Here is an 18078-nt window from a genome sequence, read left to right as displayed (position 1 = left end):
GAACATAATGATGATGGGCTCTTCATTCTACCAGAGAGACTTCTAACAGGATCCAGTAGCTGGAACCTGAAGCTAGACAAATTCAGATTGGAAATAAGTTAAACTTTGTAATGGTGAGGGGAATTAACCATTGGAACAGTTTATCATGGGTCCTGGTGGATTCTCCATCACTGACAGTTTTTCAAATCAAGATTGGCTATGTCTGCTCTAGGGATTATTTTGGGGAAGCTCTATGGTCTGTTATACAAGAGGTCAGACTAGATGGTCGCAGTGCTCCCTGCCAACCTTGGAATCTGTGAATTAGGATGGCCACCCCTCTGACTCCCTGCCAGGCGGGGAACTTGCTTACTTCACAGCATGTTTCAGAGTAGCAGCCGTGTTAGTCTGTATCCGCAAAAATAAAAGGAGTACTTGTGGCACCTTAGAGATAAATTTATTTGAGCATGACACAGTGACAGCATGTTTCTCATCTAATTTAAAGTAATCCCTGAATTCCTGGGTTGCTCCTGGGAGCCTTGTCACCAGGGGCTTGGGAGCAAAAGATGAAGATTAAAGGGAGTTAGAATGCTGTGGATCTTTTATTTTACTTGTGTATGGAGAAATATTTTCCTTAATGTGCTCTTCCTCCCGGAGGAGGTGACAGATGTTCAGCCTTTACTAAGAACTAGGGCAATGTTACTGCCAGCTCTTGGAGGAGTCTTATGCTGTTGGTACTTCTACCATGCTGAGTGTAAAAGGCTTGCTTTGTTGGCTCAGCATTGGCAGTCTTCAGAGGGGAAACAAAGCTCCGTGGCCTCCATTTCACAATAGGAACTAGTGTAAAATCCTGAGCATAAACCAAACGGGAATACGAATTGTGGACTGACTCCTGGTGTCATAAACTGTAGCATGGAAGAAGATTCAAGACTGGCAGCTTAACTGGGTGTTAAATAACCTAATAAGAGGTGTAGCAGTGGAGGTGGGGTGGTGAGTTGTAAAGTCCTCTCTGGTTACAGGGCTCTTGCTAGACATTGGAGGCTAAAGCTATGTCTGTACTACAGCCTATGTCTATCCTACACCTCTTCTGTCGCTCAGAGGTGTGACTAAACCACCCCCCAACAGACAAGTTACACCGCCATAAGCGGTTGTGTGCATAGCGTGAGGTCAGAGGGAGAGCTTCTCCCGGTGTGGAGGTGGGTTTTCTTTATGCCCCCAGGAGAACTCTCGCCCATTGGCCTAGCATCTTCCCTAGACGTGCTGCATTGGTACAGCTGTATGTATAGAACAGCTTTTGGCCTTGAGGTTGAGTCTAAACTGATGAAGTTGCATTGAATGAAGTGAGCTGTAGCTCACGAAAGCTCATGCTCAAATAAATTGGTTAGTTTCTAAGGTGCCACACGTACTCCTTTTCTTTTTGCGAATACAGACTAACATGGCTGCTACTCTGAAATCTAAACTCTTCAGTAGTCTTTTAAAACTGTTTTTCCTTTAGTAGATTGTAACACTTGTCATGGTAGTAGCTAAACTTATTTTTCTAAACATCTTGTATGATGATTTATCCCCAAAGCATCTTGGAACACACTTCCTGGTGCCCATCATTATGGCGTAGATGTGAAATTTTACTTTTTGGTTAAAGTTGATACTGCACTAATTAAAGGGAGATGGGAATAGGTCAGTGTGTGAAACCTAGCAGAATGATGGTTGGATATTGCTTTTAATATCCCTGCTTTCTGCTTGCCAAATGCTTCTCTTTTGTGCTAGTGCACATTAATCATGTGGTGAAATTAAGTGAGATAGAAACTAATAAAACTTGCCAAAATTATTTGGAAAAGGGCTATGTTGGTACAAGAAAGTTAATAAAGCTTGACTAATGTCTGCTTATGTTCATGGAGGGTATTATGCAAATAACTGCTTTCACACCTTAGCTAATACAACCAGACTAGCTACCCTCCCTTCATCTCTTCCTTACAGTGCTTGTGTTTCCATCTTCCCCTACAGCAGCCTGGGGTGATGGAACAAATCTCGTGCCTAGATGTGTAATTCTCTGCTGGAGGAAAAGAAGAGCCTCCTGCTCAGGCATTTAATAATACACTTCTATTAAGTTTACCAGTTAGCTGCTGTAGGAGCAATGTCATTAAGTTAGACAACGACCGTGCAACAGCCTCTTCTAACTTCCCACAAGGGAACTCTATTCCCCTTCACCGCCTAGCTCCCAGATAAGAATTGAGTTCCCCTCTAATCAGGCGTGGGCCATTGCTGTCAAACTTGCCTAAGGGAAGGGAGAATCAGCCCTTGTGGGTGGGGTATCCAGTCGCAGGGAGGGGCCAGGGCCCTAGCCCCCGCCGCTGTGGACGCTCCCCAGCCGTGAAGTGGCATGCCCCTGGGGGGAGCAGGTTTGAGCTCCGGGCTGAGGCCAAGCCCCGGGCGTTACTGGCCTGCTCTCCCCTTTGAGCTGAACGTCTCCACCCAGCATCTTCAGCGCCTGCCCCAGCTGCAGGGGGGCCTGGCCGCCCCGCACCAGCTGCAGGGGGGCCTGGCCGCCGGGCACCCCGCCCCCGCTGGAGCCCAGGCCGGGCCTTGCTCAGGCGCCCTGCTCCGAGCAGCCACGCGGGGTTCGCTTTACCCGCCGCCCCAGCCCCGTGACTTGGCCCGGGGGGGGACGACACGTGGGGGGCCGGGCCGCGCCTGCGCGCTGCGGCCGGGGGCGGGGAGCCGGCGCACAGCTGGGCGGCGCGTGGCTGCCCGGGCACAGGAGCCGAGCGAGCGAGCGAGCTCCGGGCTGCGCCGCGTCCGCTGGCTGCCCCCGCGGGGCCCCGCAGCGCCTCCCCATGACCCGCAGCCGGCTCGGGGCCGGCCCGGGCCGCGCCCGCCCCTGCCCCAGGATGATCCCCTACTTCTCGGACAACGCGGTGATCTCCCAGAACGCCATCAACCAGCTGTGAGTGCGGGGCCCCGGGGGGGGGCCGTGTCCCGGGGGCCAGTGCGGGGGGGCCGGCATGCCCCAGTCCCGGGGCGGCGGCGGGGGGTAATGCACGGGGGGAGCCATGCCCCAGTCGCCGGGGGGGGGTGGTAGTAATCCACGGGGGGAGCCATGCCCCAGTCGCCGGGGGGGGGTGGTAGTAATGCACGGGGGGAGCCATGTCCCAGTCGCCGGGGGGGGTGGTAGTAATGCACGGGAGGAGCCATGCCCCAGTCGCCGGGGGGGGGGGGAGTAGTAGTAATGCACGGAGGAGCCATGCCCCAGTCGCCGGGGGGGTGGTAGTAATGCACGGGGGGAGCCATGCCCCAGTCGCCGGGGGGGTGGGGTGGTAGTAATGCACGGGGGGAGCCATGTCCCAGTCGCCGGGGGGGGTGGTAGTAATGCACGGGGGGAGCCATGTCCCAGTCGCCGGGGGGGGGTGGTAGTAATGCACGGGGGGAGCCATGTCCCAGTCGCCGGGGGGGGTGGTAGTAATGCACGGGCGGAGCCATGTCCCAGTCGCCGGGGGGGGTGGTAGTAATGCACGGGGGGAGCCATGTCCCAGTCGCCGGGGGGGGGTGGTAGTAATGCACGGGAGGAGCCATGCCCCAGTCGCCGGGGGGGGGGGAGTAGTAGTAATGCACGGAGGAGCCATGCCCCAGTCGCCGGGGGGGTGGTAGTAATGCACGGGGGGAGCCATGCCCCAGTCGCCGGGGGGGTGGGGGTGGGGTGGTAGTAATGCACGGGGGGAGCCATGCCCCAGTCGCCGGGGGGGTGGGGGTGGGGTGGTAGTAATGCACGGGGGGAGCCATGCCCCAGTCGCCGGGGGGGTGGGGGGGAAGGTGGTAGTAGTAATGCACGGGGGGATCCATGCCCCAGTCGCCGGGGGGGGAGGGAGTAGTAGTAATGCACGGAGGAGCCATGCCCCAGTCGCCGGGGGGTGGGGGGGGTGGTAGTAATGCACGGGGGGAGCCATGCCCCAGTCGCCGGGGGGTGGGGGGGTGGTAGTAATGCACGGGGGGAGCCCTGCCCCAGTCGCCGGGGGGGGTGGGGGGGTGGTAGTAATGCACGGGGGGAGCCATGCCCCAGTCGCCGGGGGGGGTGGTAGTAATGCACGGGGGGAGCCATGCCCCAGTCGCCGGGGGGGGGGGGGGGAAGGTGGTAGTAGTAATGCACGGGGGGATCCATGCCCCAGTCGCCGGGGGGGGGGGGAGTAGTAGTAATGCACGGAGGAGCCATGCCCCAGTCGCCGGGGGGGTGGGGGGGGTGGTAGTAATGCACGGGGGGAGCCCTGCCCCAGTCGCCGGGGGGGGTGGGGGGGTGGTAGTAATGCACGGGGGGAGCCATGCCCCAGTCGCCGGGGGGTGGGGGGTGGGGAGGTGGTAGTAATGCACGGGGGGAGCCATGCCCCAGTCGCCGGCGGGGTGGTAGTAATGCACGGGGGGAGCCATGCCCCAGTCGCCGGGGGGGTGGTGGTAATGCACGGGGGGAGCCATGCCCCAGTCCCGGGGCGGGGGGTAGTAATCGGGTAATGCTCCGGCCGGCAGAGTTTTGCACTGTGACACTGAACCGAGCGTGGGCTGCCCGCAAGCCTCAGCTGCCAGGGAAAGTCTGTCCCGCTCGCAAGGCAGCAGCTGTGAGCCCTCCGGAGAGGCGGCCCAGTGGCTGGGCCGGGAACGGCAGCAGGGGGTTATAGCTTGTTTGTGCTGCTAGCTCTTTAACTTGCTGCTAAATCCATGCCAGCCCCAGCAGGCAGGCGATCCGGCTCGAAGACGGAGGAGTCTGGGGCGGGGAGGGAAAATCTACCCTTCTTTAGCTGAATTTCTTAATCAGACTCAGCCTGTGTCACTTCCCTGCTGGAGGAGACTCTGTGTTCTCACAGTATCTGCCCTTCCAGGAACTGAGCTGATGAAACACTTGCCCAGGAGCACAAAGATGGGTTGAATCATGTGGTTGGGGGGGGGCTTGGTCAGAAATGCAGAATGTTGTTTGTCTTTGGGAACAGCAGGACAGCTGCCTGGGGTGGGGTGGGAGGAGAATTCTTCACTTTGCCTTTTGGATTAGGGTCTTCTACAGTTTGCAAGAAAATACTCCTACAGTTTTTGTCTTAATGGCTTTTTTCTTTTAAACATCTTTTCTGGTTAGTAATTCTGACTTCCCCTTTAACGTAGGGCCAGTAATCCAGGGCAATGGGGAGTCTAGTCTACACCATGGCCAAGCTTTTCACAAGTGACTTTGAGTAGCTCCTGTTTTGGTGCCCAACTTGAGATTCCCTCAAGCTCCTGGGTTTTTCAGAGGGTAGGTGTTCAGCTTTTTCTGAAGATCAGATTCTTTATAACATGGACATCCAAAATCACTAGTCACTGGTGAAAGTCTTTGCCTGTATCAGCAGAAGCTTTAGAAAGGAGTTGTCCTCTTAAAGTCTGAGACTGAAATTCCTGTAGTACTTCAGGCTTGGGTATCAGATATCGGGGAATGCTATGAAAATAGCCATAGAGGATTTTCAGTCAGCAAATTAGCCTTTTCATTACTATCTTCTACCATGCTTTACTAGACTGCAACAATTTATCAACCTCCAATTTCACCTTTCTGTAAACTTTCTTCTCCCCCACACCACCCCAGGCTCTGAGACCCGAGAGTGTTCTCTTATAAAGTGTGGGTTGAGGAGCGGGAGGAGGGATTGCGTACTTTTGTTGCCAGGCTATAGCTGCTCTTCTGTTTTCTGCAAGGACAGCCTGGAAACTTGAAACTTTGGGATAAACTCTTAGTTGCATGCTGATAGTACAGACTCTTACTTGGTTAATGCTAGGAGTCCATCAACATACATAAAGTTAAGGGAATGCATGGCAACACTGTGACAACCTGGGGTTTTGGTAAATGTTTTGGTGTCCCCCTCAGATTTCTGTTCCAAATCTTCATCCATTCATAGTCAGTGTCCTAGCTCCTTTCTGTTCAGGATAATGGACAACTGATGCTACAAAAAATGGAGTGGCACCCTCCAAAACTCTGCTTTCCAATGGCTAGCAAGTTGTGTGGGGATACGAACTGTCAACCCTTGCACCTGCTGTCCTCCTCTCTGAAGATCCCCTGCTCTCTTTTTCGAATGCATAAGCTGGAGTCTAGCTTGTGTACTGCCCTAAGAAGCAAGATTTGTCCATTGCAGCAGTAGATGGTGCTATGGTTGAAGAGCCGTGGGTGGATAGGGATTACAAGTCACTACCAGTTTTGGCCAGTTTCAAACTGAAAGGCTCCATGTCCCATTGCTAAGCTTCTTGAATAACCAGTCCCTCCAGCGGTACATACTGATTTAAATGCACCTACAAATAGGCATTATTAATTAATAATTAATTAATAGTGGCTTTGGGGGAGTTGGTAGTAGGGGAGGATCAAGTCTCAAGGTAGACACTGGTAGTGGTATAATCATGCATGGTGGTTCTTTCAAGAAATCAGCTGCTGTTTTATCTTCTGAAGAGACCAAGACAAGCTTGAGAATAGTTAGATAAAATGTTGGCATGAACCCAGCTGGTGTAGTGTTCCTATCGTGAAGAGCTTCCACCAGAAATCTGGACACTTTGCATTTGAGATAAAGCTTGATGAGTATTCTCTCTTAGATTTGTCATAGAAATTGGTCACTGGCCACTGTTGCATCTCCCTTGTGTTTAAGACTAAACAATTGGTGCTATGTATTTGTTAGCTTCGTCTGTTTAATGAGGTCCTTCTAAGCCTTCCATCCTTGTCACTGAGATGTTTGTAATTAGTTATTCTGTTTAATTGATAACTTTGCTTGTAAACATCACAGCTCTCCCATTTGTGTCTGTGAATGTGGGAATCTAACAGTGTATCCAAGGTCTCTGTGTAAATAGTGTCTGCTTTGGGGGATCTGAGGCAGCAAATGTGTTGGGGTTTTTTTTGTTGTTTTTTGTTTTTCTGTATCAGGATAAATGCTGGTATTTGCTGAAACATTTACTTTATAATGTCTTGCTTATGTTAGGTAGCTAGGTAACAATTTCAATGGTTATAGATGTGTTTGATTTATATACATTACTCCAATATTTAACCCACAATCTGAAACTATCTATGGAGAGAGGCATGCAAAAATGGTGCCGAGGGGAAGGAGAACTCAACTTTTCCTGTCTCTGAGGGTCTGATTGCCCAAGGGTGCTGTGTCCAGGAGCAGCTGCAATTGCAGTTTGCTTGGAAGGATCGAACTCTTTCCTTTCCTGGAGTTGGTGATAACTCAGTTATCAGAGGAGCTTGCTCTGTCCTCAGCCTTCTGTAAATTGAGATTAACCGGCAATAAAGAGTTTGTGGCCCTTCATCTAGGGCCCAGTGTTGTATTAGCACATTTATCTGGGACAGGGTTTTAAACTGGGAACAATGGTGTGGTTTTTGTGATTGGATAGTGGGGAGTTTTTTCAGCTGATTGTTCTTACATTAAAATGTTTTGCTTTGCAAATCAGGAATTCAGTTAGAGATCACAGATCCTTGTACAATTACCTGCAAAATCAGACGTCAAGGTTTTCCTGCACCAAAACATTGTTCTCTGTGTGGAATGGTAAAGACAGCACCTGGATTGCTAATGCCAGGAACGTTTACGTGAGTGTATTCGTAAGTAGATGCAGTTAGCGAATTGGCTCTGACTTTCAGGCATCAGCAAAAAAATGATTCCTGTGTTCAGGCTCTGAGTTGGTGGTTTAGTCAGCTGGACTGGACCTTGAATATCTCTCATTCACAAGGTTAAAATCAACATTTAAGAGACTCTTTTGTTTATCAAAATACCACCATTAAAACTGTATCTTGATTTAGGGCCAGCTGCTACTCCTGTTGAACTCAGTGGGAGGAACATTTAGTTATTAGCTTTTTCCTGTATAGGACCTAAAATTTCAACCAGTGGTCACAGCAGATATTGGAAATATCAAGGTAGATGAGGTGGACCTGTAAATGCCCAAGAATTTTTACCTGAAGACACCTACAGTAATCTCCACAAGTCAGTCTCCACTCTACTTGTTGTCTGCCCTCACTCTTTAGGGTTAATCACAAGGTTTTGGTATCTTATTCCATGTATTAGTCCTTGAAATATGTTACTCAGCCCTGAGAAGGTAGCAAACTGTCCTTAATTTTACTGCCAGGTCTCTTTCTCTGCCTTCTGTTTTTTTAGAGAGGAAGTCTGGTCCAGTGGTCAGGGTGTTCCCTGCTCTACCACAGACTTCCAGTGGCAAGTTACTTAGGGCCAGATTGTCAAAGGTATTTAGATGCCTATCGATGCATCTAACTCCCCTTGGCACTTGGGTGCTTTTGAAAATCCCATTTGGAGCCTAGCTGTAGCTTTAGACAACTGAGTATCTTTGAAAAATCTGTCCCTTCGTCTTTGTGCCTCAGTTCTCCATCTGCAAAATTGGCTTAAGAGCACTTTCCCACCTCATGGGGTCTGTGACAAAGATTAAACCTTACCCAGATACTATGGTAAGGGGGGACACGAGTACTAGCTAGAGCGCTAATAAAAGCATTTTAACAATACGGAAATATTTATACATATGTTGTATTTGCTATTTTGTAAACTGAGAAAGATCTTCAATGATACTTTTATTTTCAATGCTGGCCTGTTCCCAGTTATGGGAGCTAAACTCTCTGTGTTGAAGAGACTGTGTTTCAGACTAAAAGGAGGAATGTAGAACTACCAGTTTCTCCAAAAATGTTTTATGTGAGTTTTGGAATCCTTTACAGTATGGTTCTCAACCTATTTACCATTGTGGGCCGCATATACAGCTCTCTGTGATATGTGGGCCACATCCAACACAATATGTATACTACCTGTATGGCCCTGAGGATGTCACATGGGCCACAGCTGTGCGCTGATTGGGCTGCAGGTTGAGAACCTCTGCTTTAAAAGAAAAAGGCAACTAAAACTCTCGGTAGAATTCCTTTCAGCAAAGGGTTAAACCTAGTCATGAAGTGTCTTTGCAGAATTGGAATACACAGGATAGTGCTACCCCTTAAAAGTAACCAGCTTCCTTCAGAATTTGTGTAACATACAAGGGATGTTACAAATTGTTAATAGGGCTTTTGATTTTGTACACAATGTAATTAATACTCATTTTATTGACTCATTTCTTCCTACCACTCCTCACTTTAGGCCCTATCCTGTGTTCATTTTCTTTCCCCATTGCCTTAAGAGGAAGCCTTTATCTAGAAATCTAACTTTGTAGTGTAAAGTTTAATCTTCAGTGTAATTCCTTGTGTTGAGGCATGTGTTCAGCCATGAAATAGGTGGATGCTGCTTTTCTGTATCCTGGAGGCTTTTCTGTATCTCGGGAAATGTGGAGTTCTATTGAAGATCTTTAATTGCTTTTCTATCTTTGTAAATATTTTACCATTATAGTGAGAATTGCTGACACCTCGGATTTAAAGAGGGAGCTGCAGACAAATGGAGATTCAAGGGAAAGGGAGTTCCAGGGAGTAGCTCAAATTGCTGCTTTCAATTGCAGTTGAATTCATTTTGTGAACTAAGGGTCACTTGTAGTTTTGGATGTTTGAAAACCAAAATAGACTGGTTAGATCTTTTCCCATTTAAAAGCTCAGTAGAGACTTTTGATCAGCACTGAATATCGATATTACTTTCCCGGCATGCAAACTATATTTCCCTGGATGCTTGGGCAACAATATAATTCTCTGCTCCATCCTCCATGGCAAGAAGTTGTGAACTGAGCATCATTTCCATGCTGCTCTCTACCTAGCATCTTAGAACGATCAGCCTGTTTCTGATTATACCAGCTGAGCTGAGTGAAATTTCTTCCCTTTTTTCCTTCCTTTTTCACTCATCCTAATGACAGGTTTCAGAGTAACAGCCGTGTTAGTCTGTATTCGCAAAAAGAAAAGGAGTCCTTGTGGCACCTTAGAGACTAACCAATTTATTTGAGCATGAGCTCAAATAAATAACTCATCCTAATGTGTCAAATAGAGCATGGGAAAGGCCTGTCACTCCCCAGTGTTTCTCCCCATGATATTTTTTTCCGATTACCTCAGTGCGTTTGCATAGGTGTGTTTTAGCACACTGCTGAGAACTCTGTTGATCATTAACTCAGGCAGAGGCGATGTTATCCATGTCTAGCCTTCCTGCTTGGACTTCCTGTCTATTTTCCTGGAGGTGAAGTGTATTTAAATTTCACTGATCTTTTGTGGGACACTGTCAGAGAGTGGATACTGGGCTAGATGAACCATTGGTCTGACCCATTATGGCCGTTCTTACATTGGGAGGCAGAAGGGGTCCCTGAAATAGGATCAAGACTTGAGCAAGAAATCCGTGATCCTGGGGTAACTAATTTTCAAGCAGTAAATAGTTAGCTTTAAATATTTAGCTGCCCAGACGGATTCACATTTGGAAGGGCTATGAACCATGCCAGTTGCTTCTGAGATGCTGGGGTCTGTTCGGGCTGCTGTGTAAATGTTCACTCCCAAGGAAAACTTGGTTTTCTTGTAGAGATTATCATTCTAGCCCTGCTTCTCTAGAGACAAGAGCCCATCAATAGAGAATGGCCCTTTGGGGCCAGCTAATATTTAGGCTGCCTGCTTCTATCCCAGCACTGCACCTCTTTGGACCTTTATTATAGAACCTCAGGCTAAAATAGTATTTCCTGGAAGGGATTTAAACAATTTCAGACTAATTTTGTTGAAATGCTGATTATCTGGCCAATCTGAACAGAGTCAGTTAGTTCAGAATCCTGTGTCCTAGCCTATGGTAGTTATGAAAGAATTATTGTCCGTCCACGCTGGCCTGACCCAACAGCATGTGAACCATATTCACCTGAACTGGTTTAAAACTAGTTCAGCAGGCCATTCCCCACCTTACCTATGCATTGAGCAAAGTCAGAAATTCAGAGTTGTCTGACATTCCATCTTCAACCAGAGTCTTATGTGAAGTCAGCCTGATATTCAGAAAACCCTCTTTCCACACAGAGGTATTAAGTCAACCCTGCACCCTTAACTTTGAATTTCCTTTCTTTTGTGGGCTTATTATTGTCATAACATGGCATAATTTGTTTGTTTAAAGGCAGCTTTGCACTGTACGTGTGTGTACACGCATAGGTACTGTAGCTTTCATTCAACAATTACAGCTAACTGGGAATAGTTGGTCTTGGAGTCTAATAAAAACACCCAGTTATCATGTAGGATTAAAAAAACATTTCATGAGAGAGAGAAACTTTCATGTCATAAGCCAGTCACTAACCAGAACGTACTCTCTGGGCAGTTTATTCATTGTGCTTTACCTTTGGAGTAGCTGGGGCTGGCAGCGCTGGGATGAGCTAGGGGAGATGGAACTGGTTGGACCACTGATCTGCTCTGGTGTAGAGCAACTCCTCTGTTCCAAAGTAGAGGTTTTATATTAGGAATAAAGAGCATAAGAAAGGCGTAACCAAGTCCAGAAAACAGTTTCGCTGGTCAGGGAGCGATTAGTGGGAAGTACATCCTATTTTGTTTGTTGTTTTACTTTAGTCAAACACACGTTACTGGGCTGAATAAACAGGTAAGTGGGTGAAATTCTGTTCTGCCTTATCAAGGAGCTCAGACTGGATGATCTAATGATCCCTTCTGGCCTTAAAATCTCTGAATTTGTATTGCACCTGAGAGGTTCATTCGAATTGGGAGTAGTAAAGGGGCCCAGTCTCTAAGACCCCAGCACAGGATCTGCACTCCTTTCATTTGTAAGTTTTGAATTCAAGAAACGAACCTTGCAGCACTTAGCAGATCGTGTGTGTGTGTCTCTATATCTCCTTGTGAAATGCGGAGGACTAAGTAAGATGGCACAGTGGTGAAAGTACATTTCTAGGAAATTCAGTAGCATTCTCTGAGGTAGGGCACATGTGTGAACTAACAATCTTGACATAAGAAAGTAATGAATTGGTTTAGTTTTCGAAGTGTCTAACAGCAGCATTCTCCTACTTCAGTGCATCTTTCTGTCTGTGCAGGTACTTAGCTGATCCTCATCACCAGAGTATCTGAATGCATGTGGCACGTTCATTTATTTATGATGATTATTAACCAGTTAAGATTTGTGCTTTCTCTTGAAACCTCTCTAGTTGCCTAGTAGGCTAAACCCACAAATCATTTATTCTTTCTCTAAGCAAATGTTTGTGTCCTTTGAGTAGTCAATGTTGAAAACCGTGCATTTGCATATGTATTTTGTAATGATGGTTTGATACGATCCGTGTTGTCCCATCATCGTGTGCTTCTGGTCTCTGATCTCCCCAGTAACCCTTCTCTTTTCTGGGTTTTGTTTACACTTGGCTAAAACTCGAGGCAGACATTTCTTTTTTAAGTGCAAATACAGCATATCTGCCTATCCCTCTGTTTTAAAGTTTGTGACATGGCTTGTGGGAAGAAGACAAGTCAAATTAAGTTCAGCGTCATCTTTTGATCCAGCGCAGCCTCAGGGCGTTCTGAGAGCTGGGGATTGCTAGATTGCTGTGACACCTCCAAAACCTTATATTTACAAAGCTTTGCAGACCTTCGGTCACACCTAAAGCTATTGTCTGTACTTAAGTATTCAGGTGTCTTGAAAGCTCCACATCAGGTCATCCTGTTGCAGACTTTTTGTAAAATATTCTATTTAGAAATCCTTCTGTGCTATCACACACAAACTCTCCTGTATCTTCCTTTTTTAATATTGCAAGTTGAATAGAGCATCTTTGCTTGAGTCCATCTGAGCCTACTGTTCATCATATGATGTCGCCGCCATCTTCTTACATCATAGTTGTTTGCTGTGGAACTATTGGTCACACCAGAAGGCTGATCTCTGATGGGGAGTTAGCAGTAGAAAATAAGCTCTTAGAGGAGCAAGTGCCCATCTTTACTACCAAGGCTCTTTGTGGGAAAAGAAATGGGAAAAGAAATATGAGGTGTGTTCAGTGTATGTACAAAATTATTTCTAAGTAGAACACTCTTTTCAGTTTTCAGAGCAACAGCCGTGTTAGTCTGTATTCGCAAAAAGAAAAGGAGGACTTGTGGCACCTTAGAGGCTAACCAATTTATTTGAGCATAAGCTTTCATGAGCTACAGCTCACTTCATCGGATGCATACTTTTCAGTGATCAGATTTGTATAAGCCTTCTGGTTTTTGCATAGTGTAGCAGGGTGGTCACCTGCTTCTGCCCTGAAGGGCTGAAAAGCCAGCCCTTGGAGAGGGCTGGGGCTGTGGGCTAGAAGTTGGGCTGATTGGGGAAGTGGCCTCAGCTGGGCCATGCCCCAGTCAGGCTGCAGCTGGCCTGTATAAGAAGGCCAGGGCAGCCAGGAGTGGCCTCTCTCTCTGCCTTTAGAGGGAGAAGGGCCTGGCTGCTGGGGAGCATACCTGGGAACCTGAGGTGGGGTATGCTGGGGGAAGGTGAGAGGTGCTGGGGAGCTCCCACCTGGAAATCCCCCAGGCTGCAGGGCCTTGTGCGGGGCCTAAACAGGCCCCACAGGTAGGCAGAGGCAGCAGGTCCAAACCCCCCCTTGCCTGTGATAAGTGGCTTATGTACTGCAGTCAGCCTCAGTGAGCGGGGACTAGAGAGTGACTGGTCAGTAGCCAAAGACTGAGGTGAGGTGGGGATAGTGGGTGAGGGTTCCCCTGGGTGGGGAGACCCAGAGAGTGGGGGTACTGTCAGGGGGGCAGCACCCAAGGCAAGGGCACCGGGTCCGGGAGGGACATGGGGGCCAGTGACAGGCGGGACACCGGCCTGCAGAGTGTGCTCTGGAGGCTGGTGAGCTAATTTCCAAGGACGACCAGCAGGAGGCACCACAAGGGTGAGTCCCACCCGCCTACACATAGCAATTGTAAATATTGCTTGAGAGGAGAGCAGACTACATGTGTGCTTTAAACAGAAGTTCAGAAAGACATCATCTCTCCTTAGATTATATCGTTCACTGTCCATGTTCACCTTGAATATGTAGCAGCTCACCAATGCATTGATGTGAGTAGTCTAACTGTAAAACACTGCTGGAGTCTCAGGGGAACCAGTGAGACTATTTTTGGGTCAGATGGGACTGGGGTAGATCATTCCGACTTTGCAAAAACGAGAGTCACCTTTGCCCTATCATTGAAAAAACAAAACAGTTGCCCTCTGTGAAATTCAATGGGCAAGTAACAAGCAGGAGTAGCTATTTGTTGGCCCAGTTTTCAGGAGTGGTCAGAATTAAACTAATCCCTTCGCCAGTCCCAGGCTTTATGATGGAAGGGGAAAAAAACCCTCTTTAAAAGTAGTTGAGCTAATTAAACATGATTGTGGGGTGATGAGTGCACCCAAATGGCTGTTTAGCTGGCATGGGTTGCTGCCCTTCTTGGTATGAGAGAGCAGGTGGGAAAATCTGAAAACAAAGATGAATCAGAACTTCTGGGTTCCTCTGTGTGTTTCAGGATTGAAAACCAATTAGATGTGATGGAAGCAAATCATTTGTTAGTATCGCCTTTAACCCTCCTACCACTTCTCTGCAATGGGGAAAACAAGAAAGCAAATTGAGAATATGCAGACTCATGTACTTCACTAATTAGGGGGGTAATGCGAGCAGAGAGTGAGTATGTGCTGTGAAGTCTATTAGTATGTACGACAAGTGCGTGTCTGGATGTGTTGGTGTGTATTGCTAAAATATCTCTTTAAATGTCAAGATTGTTAAAGAAGCCAAGCAATTTGCATCAGGCGGTGGGGTCTTTGGAAGGAAAGGTACACCAAAGTTAGCAATGGGTAGGGGGCAAGTTTTCACTTTGAATTGCCGAGCTCTTGGTAGCATTTCATGATTGCAATAGTAATTTCTTTAATTTCCTCCTTGTGTCAGATTATAAAACGTGTTGCATGGGTCTTCAGGGGCTTCAAATCAATTGAATTTCTGCTTAGGAGACCTGTTCCTAATGGCATGCTCTGTTCCTGCTAGGTGGGGAGAGAGGCTCTCTTCAGGTCTGTAGTACACAGCTGCATCCAGTATTGTATTGATCCTTCCACTTCTAATGTGTGGTTTGAAATGAGTCTGTCTGATAGCTAATTTTCAAATGTTCTTCACTCAAGTCCTTGTATTTCTCAAAAAGACAAAGAGCACCTAAATCAGAAGTTACCATCTGAGCTTTGTGGGGGTGTAAAAACATCGGGAAATCTGTAAATTCAGAGTTCTGAGCACTCTTGTAACATAAAACTTAGATAAGAGTGGTTATTCTGGATCAGACTAATGAGCCTTTTCCAGTGTCCTGTCTTCCAGCGGTGGTTGGTGCCAGATACTTTGGAGGGAATGAAGAGAACAGGGCAATTATCGAGTGATCCATCGCCTGTCATCCAGTCCCAGCTTCTGGCAGTCAGGCTTAGAGACAACCAAAGGGAGCATGCAGTGGCATCTCTGACCATCTTTGCAGATAGCCACTGATGCACCTATCCTTCAGGAACCAGTTTAGTTCTTTTTTGAATCCAGTTATAGTTTTGGCCATCACAACATCCCCTGCCAATGAGTTCCGCAGGTTGACTGTGCGTTGTGTGAAGAAATACTTCCTTACATTTGTTTTAAACCTGCTGCTTATTAATTTGATCAGGTGACTCCTGGTTCTTGTGTTATATGAAGGGAGAAATAATATTATCCTCTTCACCTTCTCCACACCATTCATGGTTTTATCTCTATCATATCCCCCCTCTTAGTCATCTCTTTTCTAAGATGAACAGTCCCAGTCTTGTCAATCTTTCCTTATCTAGAAGCTATTCCATACCCCTGGTCATTTTTGTTGCCCTTCTCTGCACCTTTTGTTCTTGTGTATATATAGAGGGGCGGCGGCTCCTAGAACTGCACTCCGTATTCAAGGTGTGGGCAAACCCTGGATTTATATAGTGTCATTATATTATTTTCTGTCTTATTATCTATCCCTTTCCTAATAGTTCCTAACATTCTGTTCACTTTTTTTGACTGCCGCTGCACATTGAGTGGATGTTTTCAGAGAACTCTCCACAATGACTGCAAGATCTTTCCTGAGTGGTGGTAGCAAATTTAGATCTTATTTTGTATGTATAGTTGGGATTATTTTTTCAATGTGTGTTACTTTACACTTACCAACATTGAATTTCATCTGCCATTTTGTTGCCCAGTCACCCAGTTTTGAGAGATCCTTTTGTAACTCTTTGCTGTGAACTTTGGACTCAACTATCTTCAGTAATTTTGTATCATATGCAAATTTTGCCACCTCACTGTTCACCCCCTTTTTCCAGATCATTTATGAATATGTTGAACAGTACAGGTCCCAATAACAATCCTTGGGGGACCCTGCTATGTGAAAACTGACCATACTTACCATTTATTTCCTATCTTTTAACCAGTTACTGATCCATGAGAGGACCTTCCCATTTATCCCATGACTGTTTGGGTTGCTTAAGAGGCTTTGGTGAGGGATTTTGTCAAAGGCTTTTTAAAAGACTTAAAATGTGTGTTAAGTGTTTCATGACTGAGGCCTTGTCAGCTAAGCTTTGCTGTATTGTGGAGTTTTTTTAAGCTGAGCTAGAAACGCCTAAAAATGGGTTTGTAATCAAAGTGCTGATGTGTCTTTAACTCAGTGGTCCCCAAACTGTGGGGTGCAGGGCCCAGGCCAGATCTCTTGGGGGGCGGAGAGGGAGCACCATGATTCCAGCCCCACTTCACCCACCAGACCAGCTTCTCCACCATCCCCATTCAACCCCAGTCCTGCTCTGCCTCCAGGCGAGATCCCCTGCCAACCCCACTCCACTCGCAGACCCAGCTCCGCTCCGCCTCAGCTCAGCCCTCATTCCCCCTCTAACCCTAGCCCAGCTCTGGCCCCAGCCCAAGCTCTGCTGCTGAAGAAGCCTTGGCTGTGCAGTAATGGTGGGGGGGGGGGGGGCTGGACAGATTCTGTTAATAGCAAGGGGGGGCGTGACTGGAGAAGTTTGTGCACCACTGCCTTAACTGGAGTGTCATGGGGACTAAGGAAATGGGGTCTAAATGGAATGGTAGGTGCTCAACTGATTGAAAAACCATACTCCGTGAGTACTTACCAGTGGTTCACTGTCACACTGAGAGGGCGTATTTTGTGGGCTACTGCAGAGGTCAGTCCTGGGTCTGGTACTTGGCAGTGTTTTCATTAATGACTTGGGTAAGCTAAGAGTGGTTGCAAGCACTTTTGAGGGCAGGGTTAGAATTCAGAACAACCTTGGAGAATTGGTCTGAATTCAACAAGATGAACTTCAATAAGGACAAGTGCAAAGTACTTCACATAGGAGCGAAAAATCAAATGCACCACTATAAAATGGGGAATAACTGGCCAGGCAGCAGTACTGCTAAAAAGGATCTGGTGGTTATAGTGGATCACACATTGAATTGGAGTCAATGTAATGCAGCTGCGAAAAAGGCAGATATCATTCTGGGGGTGTATTAACAGGCGTGGCATAAGTAAGATCCAGGAGATAACTGTCCTGCTCTACTCAGCACTGGTGAGGCCTCAGCTGGAGCACTGTGTACAGTTCTGAGCACCACACTTTAGGAAGGATGTAGACAAATTGGAGAGAGTCCGGAGGAGAGCAACAAAAATGATAAAAGCTTTAGAAACCCTGACCTATGATGAAAGGTTAAAAACTTGGCATGTTTAGTCTTGAGACAAGAAGACTGAGGGAGGATCTGATAAGTCTTCAAATATGCTAAGGGCTACTATAAAGAGGACAGTGATCAATTGTTCTCTGTGTCCACTGATGGTAGGACAAGAAGTAATGGGCTTAATCTGTCACAAGGGAGCTTCGGGTTAGATATTAGGAAAATACTTTCTAACTCTCAGGGTAGTGAAGCTCTGGAACAGGCTGCCAAGGGAGGTCATGGAATCCCGTCGCCGGAGGTTTTTAAAAACAGGTCTGACAAACTCCTGTCAGGGATGGGCTAGGTTTAGGTGGTCCTGCCTCAGCACAGGGCCTGGACTTGATGGCATCTTAAAGTCTCTTCCAGCCGTGCTTTTCGATGATTCTATGGGGGACCACAACAGTAAGTTAGTTTACAGCTGTGCCATCGCATTGTGAATATAGAACTGCAGGGGAGCGTCTAACAATTACCCAGGTTCCTCTCTGGATTCTTTATTTACACCTTTGGCGGCGGGAGACGTTGGGTTTCTCTTTTGCATTCTGGGGAAAATCACAGGAATGCTTGTTG

The 18078-nt window shown here is 47.3% G+C and overlaps 1 protein-coding gene across 2 annotated transcripts in view; it reads left to right on the top strand.

Annotated features, from left to right (window-relative positions):
• The window catches only part of SSH2 (slingshot protein phosphatase 2), a 134721-nt gene that overhangs the window by 64268 nt on the left and 52375 nt on the right, over positions 1-18078 (top strand). Inside the window, exon 1 of one of the 2 annotated variants that reach the window (XM_077836338.1) lies at positions 2819-2917. The exons of the other annotated variant lie outside the window; for it this stretch is intronic. Within the exon in view, the coding sequence (XP_077692464.1) occupies positions 2862-2917 (56 nt within the window). The 5' untranslated portion in view covers positions 2819-2861. Of the gene's footprint in view, positions 1-2818; positions 2918-18078 lie in introns of those variants that run through there. 2 annotated transcript variants of the gene reach the window in all.

Source organism: Eretmochelys imbricata, chromosome 17 (genome assembly GCF_965152235.1).
Source record: "Eretmochelys imbricata isolate rEreImb1 chromosome 17, rEreImb1.hap1, whole genome shotgun sequence".
NCBI classification, from domain to species: domain Eukaryota; kingdom Metazoa; phylum Chordata; order Testudines; family Cheloniidae; genus Eretmochelys; species Eretmochelys imbricata.
The sequence above is the reverse complement of the archived record's forward strand: the minus strand, read 5'-3'. Positions and strand labels throughout refer to the sequence as shown.